At 43.9% G+C, this 17,077-nt stretch overlaps 1 protein-coding gene and 1 pseudogene across 1 annotated transcript in view; one reads left to right on the top strand and one right to left on the bottom strand.

Annotated features, from left to right (window-relative positions):
• Abcc4 (ATP binding cassette subfamily C member 4) overlaps nt 1–17,077 on the bottom strand; it is a 216,248-nt gene that overhangs the window by 99,392 nt on the left and 99,779 nt on the right. Inside the window, exons 16-19 of the mRNA XM_052190656.1 lie at nt 16,285–16,425; nt 15,895–15,932; nt 15,467–15,561; nt 13,478–13,624 (exon numbers count right to left, since the gene is read on the bottom strand). Coding sequence (XP_052046616.1) covers nt 13,478–13,624; nt 15,467–15,561; nt 15,895–15,932; nt 16,285–16,425 — 421 coding nt within the window. The remainder of the gene's footprint in view (nt 1–13,477; nt 13,625–15,466; nt 15,562–15,894; nt 15,933–16,284; nt 16,426–17,077) is intronic.
• Nucleotides 5,816–5,929, top strand: LOC127691711 (uncharacterized; annotated as a pseudogene).

Genomic DNA, 17,077 nt, shown 5'->3' with positions numbered 1-17,077 from the left:
AGGAGCCAGCACAGTTCAGGATTCTAGCCAGAGAACAGTGCCTCCTACAGAGGGAGGAGCCTTCCATTTCTATTGATGGAATCAAGATAAACCCCATAGACATGCCCAGAGGTCTGTCTCCAAGGTTGGTTCTTGATTCTATCAGCTGGGCAAAGAGCACTAATGTGTGGTCATCTGAATGAGAAATGTCCCGCACAGGCTCATGGATTTAAATATTTGGTCCCTGTTGGTGGTGCAGTTTGGACACAGTCATGGGACCTTAAGAAGAGATAATCTTGACGGCGATCACATGGGGCAAGCTTTAAAAGCTGTAACCCCAACCCACTTCCTGTTTTCCGTTCCTATGTGCTGATAAAACAGGCTCCCATGCTCTCTGCTCCTGCCATCTGCAGTTTCCACCCTCAGACTGCTGTCATGGGGTTTATCACAGCGACAACAAGTAATACAATACCAAAACATAAAAGAAACTCAAATGGGCTTTTCAAAAGCACAAAAAAGTAGCAATTAAGTCATGTACCTATGTTCTCTAAATAAGAAGAAGTAGCTAATATTAGCTTTCTATCCCATCATTTACTGCTTATGAAAAACAGCAGGGGGAAAAAAAAGAGTCTAAATTATCTACCTATGAACACCTGGCTTTCTGAGGGCTAATGTTCCAGAGACTTCTGTCCTATAGCTTCCCCCCTCCGCCTCACCCCTACCCCAAACATGGAGACCTCTCCAGAGCACAGAACAGGGAGGACAGAGAGCTCTGAGCCTCACCCTCATCAGTGGTTTTAATAACCTACAGTCTGAAAACTTTAAATGGAACATTCCAGAAGCAAAAAATTCACAATTTTAAATGCATTTAGTCATAGTACATTATCACTCTTCTGTGTCAGTGTTCATGATTATTGCCTATCTCTCTCAGTCCGGATTACACGAATTAAACCTTATTGTAAATATAAAATAAGGGAGTGACCAGCCAGCAAAAGGAGTAATGAGATAATTTGTTCTCTGAACTCTGCCACAAAGCCCAGTTCCACAAGCAAATGAAGGAGCTGTGTCTGTCTGTGGGAATCCTTCTGTCTGTCCACTTTGACTCTCGGCTGCCATCACCTTGAGCATCTGACATCAAAATATCTGGACTAATGAGGTTCACCCTGGCCAGACAGAGAAGTGCATCCGCCCTGTCTTTCTCCCATTTCTATTGACCTAGGGAACAGATGGATGGAACTCCCACATGACGTCAGTGTTTGACCTCAGTTCTTCCAATAAGGACCGTCTGAATTCTCCATTCTGTGTCAGCTGCTGGGCTGAGTTCAGTCTCCAGGACCCACATGATGAAAAGAGAGAGCCAAGTACTGGAAGTTATCTTCTGAACTTCACACATTTCCCCCCAATACAAAATAAATAATATAATAACAATAGATGAAAATTAATCATATTAAGCATTAAACTGCATTTCTAATAGACCACTTAAAGAGCTCTAGATGAATATGTGATTGTGCTTAATTTGTCTTTATAGATGTTTTATAACAGTTACTAATAACACTTTAGTAAGATTTGAGATTCTTTTTCCTGTTTCCCTCCCCTGATCTCTGAGTGCGTGTGCACACAGGTTGGGCAATATACTGGGGAATGACCACAAGAAAATGGAGAGGCATGACATAGAAGTTGTCATCTGTCATTCAGAAACAGTAGTGGCTCTTCCCAGACAGTCTTCTTTCTCTCATGGTTTTGGAAATAATTCATTTCCAAATATAAAATCCTTTCAAAGACTGATACAAACAAGAAAGTAAGAGTTGACTGAACAGAATAAGGAAGGCAAGAAAAGAGAGGCTGAAATACCCTTCACTCGCTTTCACACTAGACTCAAGCTAGACTTTGTAATGTCAACAAACATCACATTCTGACACCCATCCTGTAGACTCCCAGTGGGCAAGCGGCAGACTGTCAAGTCCACACAAGTTTAGAGAATGTTAATATATTTCTGATTGCTATGACGCCCAACCTCACTCAAGAAGAAATAATTCAATTTTTACCTGAAAAGCTAAATGTTACTACGGCTTGAACGTGGTGGTCTAGGTGAACACAGGAGGGGCTGAGACTGTTGGGCACTAAACCACCTGTCAGTCAGGCACAAGGATGGACTCCAGGTCCCCAGAACCATGTACAAGCCAAGCACAGGCCAGTGCACCAGACACTCCAGCATCAGAGGGTGGGCGGGGCCAAGGCACAGCCATGTGCTCCCCTGGGGCTTTGCTGGCTAGACAAGGTGGCCAATGTTACCAAACCCAAACGGGTAAGCTCTCCAGGCTTAGTGAAAGATTGCCTCAAAAAATAAGATAGAGAACAACTGACCTCTGATCACCACACATACTCGACACACATATACAACCATGGTACATACACCACACATGTATATGCCCAGAATAAATAGAAAAAAGATGTCCGTGGAGAACAGAGAATTCACTATCCCATATTCTCCAGATTCCAAGGGCACAGACATTCTGAGGGGTTAGGAAGTGCTGAGCTGAGATCCTCACTCTAATCAACCATTCGCGGGCATCTTGCTCAGCCCCAGCAGAAATGGACAGCACGGGGTCACTACCAAGAGGGACAGCACGGGGACACAACCAAGAGGCCTGGAGAAGAAAACAAGGGGATTGTGGACCCGCATGGCAGATGCTGGGACGTGGGGAGCAGAGGGAGTGTTCTGTTTTCTGCTTTCATTGTAAGACAGCAGGTAAAGGGAGACAATGATACTGACAACATTTGGCTCAGTTTAAAGTTGCCAAAAGAAATAAAGGAAGCTGCCGTTCAGTTACGGGGCACAGGGAAGGAGGCCAAATCTGTGCGACTCTTGGCTGATCCACGGTTTGATAAGAAGCTAGATCCTTAACTGCCAACAGACATGACCCATCTATGACTGATCTCTGAGGCATCAAAGGAGTGGACAAAGAGACGATGTGAAACCCTTTGATATCTTTCCACAAGCTGTTGGCTCTAGGGGTTTCTAAGTTTTCCCTTGAGTTAAAAAAAACTTCTTTCCAATTATTTCTAAACAAATCCGATAGTGTGGCAGGGTCACCAAATAAATGACAGCACAGAGCCTTGGCATGTAGGAGCCGCTGACATGACTAGTGCTGACTCCCCTCTTGAAGGGACTGGCCAGGGGCTCCCCACCTGCAGACACACCTCCAGCAGTTGCAGTAGACAACAAGCACTTCTGTTAGGTGTCTCCACCCAAGGCTATGTACCTCCCAGGGTATTAGAATCAGCCTGTAATTTATAGCATTTAAATTGTTGGTTTATTAATGCTAATGGGGCAATCGACATAATAGAAAGTTTTATTTGTCCCGTTTGATTTATTACACCCTTCAATGTTCTAAAAAGATAACCCAAGGCTTCGAAGAACCAACAAGAAATCTCATTTTCTCCTCAGGCTGCAGTAGCTGTATTTTTGGTGCAAGAGGAAGTTTTGAAGTCTCAGACTGTCCACCTGACAGACATGGAGCAGGACTGCCCAGAATTAACTGAACAAACCACAGAACGTCTCTAAAAACATCCCATGAATAAAATCTGAAGGTTCAACAATCTAAAACTGCCTTGGGTCAACTTTAAATTTCACTTGTGAAATTTGTCATTTTTCACGCTTTTTGCGAAAGGTGTATGAATATACGGAAGTTCTACATTTTGACCAGCAATAGCATTTAAAAAAAATAATAAGTTTCTCCCACTCCAAGGAAGCACAACCATCCTCTAACCTGAAATAATTCCAGAGTGCCATTTAAGTAGAACTCAATTTACAGAATTTCAAACTGTGTTTCCTTAATTACAAATAGACTTCTGTACTGAGCTTCAGTCATATCGTTTTTCGAGCAAAAAGGAAAGCAGATGTTTGGTACTTACATGCGAAATTGAGCTCTCATTGTAAAACCAAATTAAGTTTAAAATGAACTCTGGAATGAGGCTGAGCTGAAAACAGAGACAAAAACGAAACACGGGCGAGACCAGCCGCACAGTGCTGGCTTTGTCCGAGGCTGTCCGGCTTGGGTGACTGATTTGCTTCTCCACAAAGCCAAGACGGCGGCCTTGCCACAAACCCGCAAACCCGTTGCTTATCGAAAAGTGTATAACGGTTTCAAGGAGAAATGTCCACAACAGACCCTGGTATTTAAATGCTTGGGCCCCCATTGGTGGCACTATTTGGGGAGGAAGTGCGTCACTAGGGGTGGGCTTTGGGAATTTAAAACAAAAGCCACTTCCGGTCTCTGCTTCAAACCTGCCATGAGGATGTGAACTCTCAGCTTCCCCTTCCGGCCGCCACGCCCCTGCTGCTGCTGCCATGCTCCCCCACTCCACTCCCCTCTCACGCCTGACCTGACCCTAAAGTCAAAATAGGCTCACTCTTCCCTAAGTTCCAGGCGGTTCTGGTGTTTATTCACAGTAACAGAAAAATAGCTACGCTATCTATTTAGGATATTGATTTAGAATTTGTAAATCTGAGGGAGAAGAAAAACCCTAAAATTTTATCATGTCATTTAAACAGTCAAAAAAAGAAAAATCCAACCAATCAATGTTAATTACCTATGTGCCAGGCAGTGTCTTACATCACACACACACACACACACATGCACACACATGCACATACACACACACACATACACATACATACACACACATGCACATACACACACACATACATATAACCATACATACACACACACACACATGCACATACACACACACGTATAACCATACATACACACAAATACACACACACACACACATATACATATACACACTCATACACACACACATGCACATACACACACATACATATACACATACATACACACACGTACACACATATATATATACACACTCATACACACACACACACACACACACACACACACGAGTTGGTTCTACCAATCCCATGCTACTTACAGTGTTGGGAGGAGTTTGACAAGGCCCCACAGTCTGGCATGAATGAGGCTGTGATCGGCAGACAGGTAGGTAGGTAAGCCTCCAAAGTTATGTTCTTTACCACAGACCACCTTGGCTCACAACCACCACAGGGAAATAAGGGAGGGAGCCATTGTAGTTCCTGCTGGGTAAACCTTCCAATCCGTTCATTTCCAAGCTTTCTGTCTTGTGTTATACCCCTCTAAGAGGAGACGATATAAAATACACAGTAATCCAAGAATTGAAATCTCACACACACATAGGAACATGAGTACTGCTGGAGACAGCTGCTTCAACCCAGAGCATCCTAGTCGACAGCCAGAGTTCTGCCGACCCTGACGCCCAATTAAAAGCCACTGTGAGAAGTAAGGGGTTAAAAGATGATGCACCATGTCTATCCAAAACTATAAGGTGCCCCTGTGCTGCAGCACAAAAGCTCACACGTTAACCTCTCATCTTAGCACTTAGTAATTCTAATAAAAAATACCCTAGAAACATTCCTGAAAGTTAAGTCAATTAAATAGCTTTACTCTCCTACAGCTTCTGGAGTGTGGATGAAGAATGCTCAGACAACGTGGCATCAAGGAGATCTTAACATTTTCACTTGCCTGGACTACAGACCGGATGACTCGTTAAGAAACAGGAGTCGATCTGAATTTGTGATAACCAGCTGATGTCTAGATTACACAGTGTTCCCTCTCATCACGCTGGCTGGTGATGTCAACACCCACTCATTTAGTCTGAAAGTCAAGGGAGAATGACTTTACAGTACCCACCACATGATCACCACCACAGGGAATGGGTCACTTTACCGCCCAACAACATGGCCACATTAAGACCAGCTTTGAGAAGTTGGCACCACGGGCTTACGTTGGCAGCACATGTGCTAAAATTGGAACAATATGGAGAATTGTATTGTTCGGCATGGCCCCTGTGCAAGGAAGAAGTGCAAATTCGTGAAGTGGTCCATATTCTTTTCTATTTAACTACAGCACTCAGGCGTCCAAGGCCAGGCCAGTCAAAAAGCTGTTCCAGGACAGCCAAGACTACACAGAAAAACTGTCTCAAACAAACAAACAAAAAAAACAAAAAAAAAAAAAAAAAAAAAAACGGGAAGGATGGGCAGACGGATGGACGGACGGAAGACGGACGGGCGGGCGGGAAAGGCAAAAGTTGGTACTGATGAGAACTTTAGTCTATGGTACATGTTTAACTTTCATCTTTATGATAATAAGGAGATTAGAGAGATATATACTAAAATGAGATACAGTTTTTAAGATGCGATCATGTTCTCCAAAAAGGAAAAATAAATTTACAGTCCACATATTGCCCTGTCCCCAATTATTTCATGATTCTAGACCATTCTGACTCTAACAGAAGAATTTTATTTTAATTATTTAAAGATATTATGTGCATGTGTGTTTGGCCTGCGCTTATGTAAGCAACACCTGCAGAGGTCAGAAGCAAGCACTGAAGACCCTAGAACTGGAGTCAGAGAGGTTTGTGAGTCAGTCACAGAAGTCTGCTGGACACCATTCCCAGGTCCTCTGCGGGAGCCACTGATGCATCAGCTGCAGAGACATCGCTCCAGCCCCCTTTAAAATTGGTCACGGTGACTTACAAGAAAGCAGTATCTGCTTGTGCATCCACTCTTGGTTGGCTGTTTTGTTTTGTTCTGTTTTGAGACTGGGTTGTTCTACTCCTAAGCACTGAGAAGTAATGAAGACATATTAACCACGGTTCTGACTCTGCCATAAGTCACAGCTGATCTGTGTGTGTGCAATTAGACTCAAGACAAAATATAAGTCAGAACAAATACCCTGACACTGAAGTATCTTTGCAAATGCCTCAGAGCCACGGGTACCGGGTGCTGCTGCTCCTAACCGGGTCTCCGCTCTCTAGATCAGGTCGTAGGCTGAGAGCAAAAGGAGTCCAGCCAGGGAGTCAAAGATCTCTAAACTTCTGCTTCGAGTTCAGAGAGAAATCCCAAACTATCCACTAATCCCAAAGTGAGGGAGAGGGCTGCCTCAGCCCAGGGCAGAGCTCCCTTTTCTAAGGATGTTTTCCCACAGAGGGGGCAGGGCTACCTTCGTAAGGATGTTTTCCACAAGCTAGCTGTGTTCCACTTTCCAGCAAGGGCAGACCTGCAGGCAGGATTTTCCCACCATGATGAGACTGACGGCATGCTGAATAACGTCTGGCTAAAGATTTCCAAACACCCAGAACAAGTCTAAAATAGACTTTCCAGGTGTTCAGGAGGTTGAAACATTTGCCCACGTGATACAATCTATTAAAATGCAAATGTAAGAGAAAAAAAAAAGAAAGAAATGAAAGCAAAGAATTTCCAGACCGGAGAACCTGATTCTGCGATAGCTTTCTACACAACCACAGCATTTTAATAAACTTCCACTCAAAATGCACTTTGAAGCTTGTCGAGTCTTTCTTCTAGATATTAAAGGGCTTCTACTTAAAGAGGGGGATTTTTTTCCCTCAGAGATTAATCCTGGTTTCCAAGAATGAGAACACTCAATGGATTATGGCTGATTGCAAGATAATATTACTAAGAGAGAAAATATCATTGCTTGTATTCTATTTCCTGTGCACAGAGTGCACATAAGTCTACATAAAGGGATGCCCCTGCCCAGTTTCTGGGTTGAGCTGTTGCATGATGACTTCTCTGGTGAGTCAGGAAGTGTCTGGATCAGAGTAGAGCCTTCTGAGTCTGCTGTAACTCAGCAATTGTGATCTTAAATACAGTATCAAGTTTTCAAACTCCTTCACCTCCCCCCCCCCCCCCAGTACTGTGGTTCCAGTTTGAAAACAATTCACCCTGCAGTACCAGGAGAAGAACTTTTGGAACTCTTATGACATCAGAGCCAGTCACTGATGTCACGGATGCTGAAGAGATCCACTCTGAGGCTATGGATGGGAATGAGTTAGGGGGAGGGGGTGTCTGTGGGAATCTAGAGCTCCCCCCACAACTCTGGGAATTCCCAATTGTGTCAGTTCTACGCAGAGTCAAAGAACAATGCTGTGAGATGAAGTCTGGCTTATTTTTATGCTTTTAAGGAGTGCACGTATGCCTAGCTCTAAATTAGCCAGGAATTTGAACAGCAGATTCCAGATCATTGGATGTCTCACATAGAACACACACTTAACATCATAGGCAAACAACTATCTACCTTGACAGGAGACATATTCACAAGGCTAGCATTAAACTCAGATACTAAATACAAATCTGCTATAAAGGGTAACTATCATTTTTACAAGAGCTATGGTAAAATGGATAGAAGCAGACCAAAGAAAATGTATACTTTATGTGAGATAGAGTGTCACGGGCTCAATGATGTCAATACTGAAATTCCACCCCCCCCCCAGTTCGCTCATTGCAAAATGAAGAATAACATTTATGATAGAGTGAACAAGGATGAAATATAAATCTGCATGCAACATTTAATCTGTGTCTTAGTAGAAAGTAGCTTGAAATAATTAAGCAGAATGTCATCCTTTTAACCTTCTGTAATAGAACACAATTATCATTTTTAACAAGTTAGCAACTTCCCAAATCTTATGTTTTAGATGTTCTACTGGACAACTGTGAACACAAAGCTATTGCCCTCTCTCTCAGTCTCTGTGTGTGTGTGTGTGTGTGTGTGTGTGTGTGTGTGTGTTTGTGTGTGTGTGTGTGTGTGTGTGTTACTGAGCTGCCAGTATTTCCATGCCCAATTTATTATGGAGAAAAAAACACAAGTAAGGAGCAATAAGAACATCCTAGCAGATTTAAACACATACACTAAACTGTGATATTCACTAAACACATATTAAACACATACACTAAACTGTGATATTCACCAAACACATATTAAACACATACACTAAACTGTGATATTCACTAAACACATATTAAAAACATACACTAAACTGTGATATTCACTAAACACATATTAAACACATACACTAAACTGTGATATTCACTAAACACATATTAAACACATACACTAAACTGTGATATTCACTAAACACATACACTAAACTGTGATATTCACTAAACACATATTAAACACATACACTAAACTGTGATGTTCACTAAACACATATTAAACACATACACTAAACTGTGATATTCACTAAACACATATTTAACACATACACTAAACTATGATATTCACTAAACAGTGTAATATTTACCAGCTGTAGAAAAGTACTATAATCATCTCATCTAGAGAGATTACTGAGGAAAAAACAACGGCAATCAAATGTATGTAACTATGTAACTATTTAAACTCATAACAAAGGCTTTTATTATGCTATTAGCAGTAAATGGACAACGCCCATAAAATATCACTTAATATCACCCCCGATAAGAGTTTAAGTACATATAACCATTGTTATGTGAAAAAACATTATTTTTAATACGTGACAACTTGACAGGAATTAATTGCCACACCTACTTCAAACCATTAGCTATTTCATTCAAACCAGAAAAAATAATATTTACGTAGCTATTGAGGATCACGATGATTAACGCGATCTTTTATGTAATCCTTTTGTACTCACTCACGTTTGTTATTATTAACAAGGAAAAACCAGAGGAGACAGGGAATGTGTGTTTTTGTTTTGCAACAAAGCTTTTCTGAGGATGACTAAGTTCTTCCTTTGAACAGAAAAGGCCTCTTTACTTAACTCATACATGTAAATATATCCTTTACAATGTGCATAAAGCAAGAAAAGGGGTTGTTTGGGATTTTTTTTTAACCTATAGGCCAATGTGGGCAGGACGAGTCCACAGGACGAGTCCACAGGACTCGCTGTTGGGATGCCTGTTATTCTTATTTTCAACTTCTTACAGCTCATCTGCTCTCAAGGAAGAGAAAGCGTCATCTCTTGTAGCCAATATCCACGGCCGATCTCACTTGAAAGGAAACACGCGGAAGGATCTGGCCCAGCCGGGCATCTCCCCTGCTTCCAGCACCATGGCTGAATATTTACGCTGGTGCCAAATGATGACTCCGGCGAGATATTTTAACACGAAGCCGTGCCTTGTAAATCGCCTGAATGATGCTGTGTCAAAACACCTACCATAAATCAGAGGTTTGAGGACCAGCATTTCTTGTTTAAACATGCTACCTGCTGAGCAGAAGCACTTGTGTGAACAGGCATAGATTAATGTGTGCTAAGCAGGGCCGTTTTACCTCCACATGCATAGAGCTATAATTTAACAGGCCTATTATTGTCAAGGTAATTTTGACAGTGCTGTATTATACTTGTTAAAATGTGCATTTAGCACTAACTCCAGTGGTCACTGGGACTGAATAAACACACAGGTATCCTGCAATTAGACTTCTTCTCTATTGAGGACTTTCTACTCTTGCTTTTCTGGCAGAGGCAAGGTGTGTTGACAATTGGTTTTATAAACGCTCCAGCACTGCAGCCCTCTGACAGTACAAAGTGCTTCAACTCTTCTTTTCACTTCTCCAGGAGTTCTTTAGCAACTTGCCCTGATTCCAAGCACTCCCTTTCCGGGCTGGAGAGGGAGAGCAGGCGTGAGGTCCCTCCTCCCCGCCCTCCTCCCAGCCCTGCTAGGATGCACAGCCTAATTCAGAAGAGTTTATCTTTGTGGCGTCATCTACAAGACCAATTTTCCACTCAGTCGAGCTGTGTATCTTAATCATTATGCAATCTCTAGATTTTACTAAGATGAGTATGAGAGGGTCTGTCTTAAAGTCTGGGATTATTGGTGACATTCTCAATTTAATATAATTATGCTAAATATAGAGATATATAATATAAATATATACTTAAACAACAGAAGTCAATATACTTCTTTTCCCTGTTTTCCAGTATTTTCTTTCTCGCATACTTAACCAAACATGATGACAAGAATTGATACCTTTTTAAAAGCATTGTGTAGGGCACACAACCTGCACGCACACAATGTTGCAGAAAAATCTCTCACGTGAATAAACATACTGACTACCACCCAAGATTAACTGTGTGTCTCCCAGGGAAAACACAAGCACGCCAGCCTGCACCTGCAACTCTATTTCTCCCAGGCAGATTAGCAAACTAATGCCAAATGAACGTTTTTATGAATCTGAAGTTAATGCAGCCAGCCATGTGCAATGTGACCAAAACTGACCAGCAGAAGACAGGACGACTACCAGCCACTCTGTCTGCAAAAGCAAAAGGGGAAGATGGGTCACTGGATAGAAAAAAGACTGTGGCTTCAGTCATCGTGGAAATAACCCTCAGGCTCAGTGATCATCTCCCCCTGCCTCAGGTAGGAAAGCAGCAGTAAGTCAGAACTGACCCTATAGAAATAGCATATATGCAGCCAAGAGGACACTTTCTGCCTTTTCCAGAGTCTAGTCCAAAAGGTGTTGAGTGGATAGGTGTTCCCAAGCAACATGTAAAGATTTCTTTAATGCAACTTAGGGAAACTGGGCTCATAGGTGACTTCACAATAAAACCTCTTCTGAATTAGGCTGTGCATCCCGGAGAGGCTGGAAGGAGGGATATCAGTTTCTGTCACAATAAACAGCCAAAAAAGCAAAAGCCTTTTAACATTTTCAGTCAAGTGCAACAAAGTACAAAGACACAAACCAGGAAGGGAGAATTTTCCAAGAGGCAATCCCAGGTCTCTTGGTGCAGTGTAGTGCATGCGAGTGCTCTGGGCTCTAGGCTCTGGGCCTGCAATTCTGCAGCACATGCTGCCCTCTTGTGCCCGGCATCAGAAGTGGCCCGGCTCCAGAAGTGGCCGGGCTCCCTGCAAGGCAGCCCTGTTGGCTGTTACTTGTGTTAACACCCTTGACCCAGGGTTTGTTTATTGAGATCTTCTCAAACTGCAGTGCTAACACAAAAGGTAAATGTTGACGCGGAAGATCAGGGCTGCAACTGAGATGTGAGTCCCTGTAATCGATGTAAGAGCTACCTCCAAGTCACCTCAAAGGAGAAGGGGTCAGGAGAGGAGAGGCTAAGAAGAAGGAGGAGAAAATAAATGAAGAGGAAAGGGCAGGGCCACAGCTCTTGGCAATCTAAGGCCACACACCATTTTGGTTTGAAATTATGAACTTAAATCAAGATTAAATAGTTAGGGGCCAAAGTATATAAATCCACCACGAGTAACTTTGCACACTCACACACAGATCCCACAGACAGAGTGATTTCACATCTTATGGCTGAGAGGGGGTGGGCCTTGGTTATCAGCCGTAGAGGATGCTGACGTGAGTTCTGCAATGTCAGCAGACAGGAGAAACCTGTACCTTCAGGTCTGACCCCACTCTCTCCTTTAGGTTCCACTCAGTGATCTTGGGGCGAAAACTCGGTAGCCAGTGTTCCAAGCAGCCTCCACGGACAGACTGCAACTCTGTCAAGGGCAAAGGTCACCAGAGGGGACAGTCTGGCGGACACAGGTCAAGAGACACTCCTAGGTAGAGAGTATGCATGGCAAGTGCCGTGACCGCAAGACCAAGACACATTTAAATTCCAGCACACGGTCTCGGAGAACATTCTGGCACAGGTAGAAACCAGAACAGACAGACAGGCCAGACCTCAGGTCCCAGCTGGTTTAAGACACTTCAGAGGTGGTGAGGGGCAGAGCTATGAGGCTCCACCTCACGGTTCGGTACCAGTGTCCTCCCGTGTCTCACTGGCTCGACACTGGATGCTGGTAAACATCTTCCTAGTCCCCTCAAGTTATCTAAAATCTGGGAGGATGCTGGGATGCAGAGATGGTAAGGCTCTCCGCTGACCCCGGAGCTCCTGAGAGCTGTCTCTGAGGCAACAGCTTTTGAAGACATGTTCCTTATGTCTTTACACTGCTCAGTAAACACGCTGTGGAACCTAGAGGGCATGACATAATACGGACGCTTCTGTACCCATTATATGTTACATAACCACTACAGTCCATAAATAATTCATGGTATAGACTATAGCATAAATCCATAGACTGTATCTCTCCACCATTTTAAAGTATGCAGAATTTTGCTCAAATGAGGACATAAGTATTAGAAAGTTTTAATGTGTCTTAAGTACTCCACTAAAAAGGTGAACAGATCATGTTTACTTTTTCTGTCATGTGAGGACTATATTTGGGGTACATTCGGGCTCTGTTTTCACTGAAGGAGGAAAGACTTGCTAATAGACACAGGACGGAGAAGCAAAATGAAAGCTTCTGACTTGATGTGAACACTGGAAGCTATGCAGGGAGCTCTGTGAGCCACGCGACAACTCGATTCGCAAGTCATGCTGCAAACTGAATGTCCCTGTGTGGATCCAGAACCCACACACACCGAGATAACCATATGCAGCTGATACTTAGATTTCCTTTGGTGGAGACAAGTAATAGGGAAAGCTTACTGCAGAGAATGAACAGACTTGCAGAGTGATTGTCTCCATTTTCCAAAGATCAAACTGTCATCAGATCCTCACTGCGTGCGTGCGTGCGTGCGTGCGTGCGTGCGAGCTTGCTTGCTTGCGTGCCTTAACAAGACACATTTACAGGGCAGCTCAGCAGCTGACTTACCTATTGGATTTCTATCGAAGAACAACACCGGAGCCTTCAGGATGGACTCAAACATCCTGTTGTGCAAAGTCTGGGAAGCGTTCACGAGGATATAGAACACCAGTAGGGATCTCGCTATGCCAAAAAGGACGGTGACTCCAGTTAAACCTGGCATAAAGGAAGACCGGGATTCTGAGGAAAGGATACATTTCCTTCAACAATGCTATAGTAGGCTATGCAGTTTATACAGATATTATTGATCTTTTCCATAAACATCTAGGTCCCACACAAATGCAATGTGCATTTATAAGACACACTGACAAAAATTAAAGTGGCTTTTTTTCGTCGCTGACCGGGAGATTCTATGCAGGGTGGGGCAGATAAAGTATAAACTGCAGGCTTTAAAAACTAATGGCATGTCCTGCTGAAGACTCAGAAGAAAGATCCCTGCCTTCACACCCAGCTGTTACTTTCAGGGCCCCAAATCTAACCCAGTGGTGGGTTCCGATGCCAACGTGTGTGCTTGCGGAAAAGAGGCTCGAAATGGTTTACCCGAGTGGCCTTAAAGAATTTGAAAATACCACGCTGGGTTGCACATAGGAAAACTTTTAAACGGTTGAATTTCGAGAACATTTACATCTTGTTTTACCATAAGATAAGTAATCGCTCCACATGGGTCTCACATACACCTACCACATTTTAAACTATGTGTTTAGTGAAGGTGTTCTTGAATAACCACTCTGCACAGACGTGTGTGTGTGTGTGTGTGTGTGTGTGTGTGTGTGTGTGTGTGTATGTGTGGTTGGTTGGTGAGGCACGGTGTATTGTACAATTTTGCAATGCTGGAGATGCTACATCTTTACACACAGGAGGCAAGCATTCTGCCTTGAGCCACACACCCTGCCCTGACCTCTGCTTTCCTAGTATCTATTAACTTTTACCTTACATTGCCACAAAGACAGGGAAGAACTGATGTGGTAAACTTGTTGCCTTCTCACAAAGCAGCGTTAACCCCTGAAAGCATCTTAATTCTAAAACTCCATACGCAGGGGATTTCCTTGGCCGTCCATGCTACTTGAATAGATAATGGATCTATTTCCCTTTAGGTTTTTGCAGAGTCTGCCAGCTGGGATGGTAACCAGTCACTGGCTTTAGGTTTCTTAGCAAGAGTTCAACAAAATAAGTTCCAAACCTCGGTGAATGGGTTCTAACAGAGATAATTCCTTCAAGTCAAGGAAAGCCTGAATGAGAGTCTCCTGTAGGAATACTTAAAATTTTAGATGAGGATTTCCTTTTTAAAAGCAGTTCTACACTTACTCCAGACACTCCTGTGAAAACAGAGTGTGGTGTTAATGTTGGTCTGGCAAACCAAATGTTAAATTAATCACACAGTTGGAGACATGATAGCACTGTTGGTCCCTAGGGAGGACGAGAAGGAGTTTTCATCCCTACACACCGGGTTCTCCCTGCTTAGCTTCCCTCTTGGGTAATTAGTGAACCAGAGAGGAGCAGTGTGCTGCAGGGAGCTTTGCATACCTGTGAGGGGATAATGCTTTGATTTGGGGGGGCCTTGCTGCCAGCCAGAGGATTCCATCCAAGTTCAATAAAGGCCTGGGCTTATTCAGTCAGAATTGGAACAATCCAAAGCACAGGGTGGGGATCCGTTTCTAATCCCCCTGCCCATTCATATAATGATATAAGATTTAGCTAAAGCGACCTATTAGAATAGACAATAGCCACATATTTCCAGTGGCTGGTTTTCTGAACGCTCAATCCTAGTTTAACTTTCAAAATCCAGTACAGAGCAAATTAAGAGTCTTCAACCTCTTTCTCCTGGTAGATTTTTTTTTAAAGTAATAATTATTCTAATTAATTCACAGAGTAAATGCTACAGAGTCTCCTAATCTGCTAAGGCCTTACTGAATTCCTCCTAGGAGCTCTGGTTACTCACACAGGCTCACTGTAAGCACCTCAGGCCCTCATATAATAGACCAAACGGCAAAAATTTACCTGCGTAAATCCCTAAGTACCAGCTGAGATCCAGGGTCTCCGTTACATTTCCGTTTGCATTTTTGGTGCTGTTCAGTGCGCCTTGCTTGTTCGCCCTATGGAAGGAACACGGGAGGAAAACAATTATGAAGGCATAGATTTAAGCAAAAACAAAACAAAAGGAACCTCGGCTTAAGAGAAATGTCTTGTGCCCGCACAATGCTTTATGCATTTGAATCTTCGCATTCAGTTCTCCAGGCCCATCTGAGGCTAGACGTGGATAAGGAGTGGTGCAGGTCACACCCACCAGCAAGAAAACACTTTTTCTCTTCAGGTGATGAAGGTTAGAATAGAAGGCCTAACAGACCCCACCTCTTCCTAAAACCTATGGGGAAATGAAGCTACACCAGTGGATAGCACAGCCTTCGATTCCGACCAGAAGAACTTACCAGTGGGAAAGCCACCAGTCCTGGAGAACATAGAAAACCTGTGGAGGGAATCGAGACACCGAGTTGGCGTGACTTGCATGACTTCCAAACTCAAAAGTCAAAAATTACTTAAAGACATGGAATGCAGAGGTGGCTTCCGGAGCCGCCAGTACAATGCTCAGCTGGCTCGGGCTGTGCCAAGTCCAACTTCCCAGACAAGAATGTCACCCACGAAGCTCTTACAAGGTAACCCTGCTTTTTTCTTTCTTCTATACAATTCTCGACTTCTGGTTAGCAACACTCTGCCTGCTCCCCGCCAGACAGCGCACCCTGTCAGTAAACCCTGATGCAATGGCTCCCCGCATCGGACGTGTGAAATGGCACGCTGAGGGCACAGCTGTCGTCATGTACCTGGCCCGCCATGTTAAGTAGAACTAGGAAGATGATGAAAAACCAGGACGCGCCCGCGGCGAAGTAATTCTTGTAGGCCTTGAGGCCGATTCTCCCTTCTGAACGGCTCTCCTCGGGCTGCACTGCCTGTGTGTTGTCTGCCTGTGAAGGGAAGAGGGGTGGAAAGTGGAAGGGAAGCACAAGAGCCTCCACCGAGGGCTGCTGACGACGGACGCTGCAGTAGGGCCCACGCGGAACCCATGCACAGCTCCGAGCTCACAGCAGCACCAAAACCACCAGGAAGAGGAAGAATGACCGCGTGGCTCAAACTGCAAGCCAAGTGAGGCAGCAGAGTGGAAGCCTCTACAAGGGAGGGAGGACAACATAGCCACTGTGTGGAGCGGAGTGGAGTGGACTGGAGATTCGGGGTGCAGAGAGCAAAGACAGAAAGACAGCCTCTGGTCAGACGCTGCTCATTTGGCTTCTGCTCTCACAAACTGAAAATAGTCAGGGTTGGGGGAGGAGGGAGGGAGGAGATGGCCGTCTGTAACATGTACGGACCCTTTCCTAGGCAGCTATCCCCTAGTAATTCCACGTATGAAGTGTTGATACAGTATTTATATTGTATTGTGAACTGTAAGTAATCTAGAGAGAAATATGCAGAAGTACCCAGGTTATCTGCACACATGTTGCTTTTAGATAAGCAACTTGAACTCCCTTGAACCTTGCTATCCCTGGGGACCTAGACCCAACGCCATGCCGTGCCAATGCCAAGGGATGGCCGGCCTGCCTGCCTGCCTTCCTTCCTTCCTTC

This window comes from Apodemus sylvaticus, chromosome 8 (assembly GCF_947179515.1).
Source record: "Apodemus sylvaticus chromosome 8, mApoSyl1.1, whole genome shotgun sequence".
Classification (NCBI taxonomy): domain Eukaryota; kingdom Metazoa; phylum Chordata; class Mammalia; order Rodentia; family Muridae; genus Apodemus; species Apodemus sylvaticus.
This window is presented reverse-complemented; position numbering and strand designations above follow the sequence as displayed.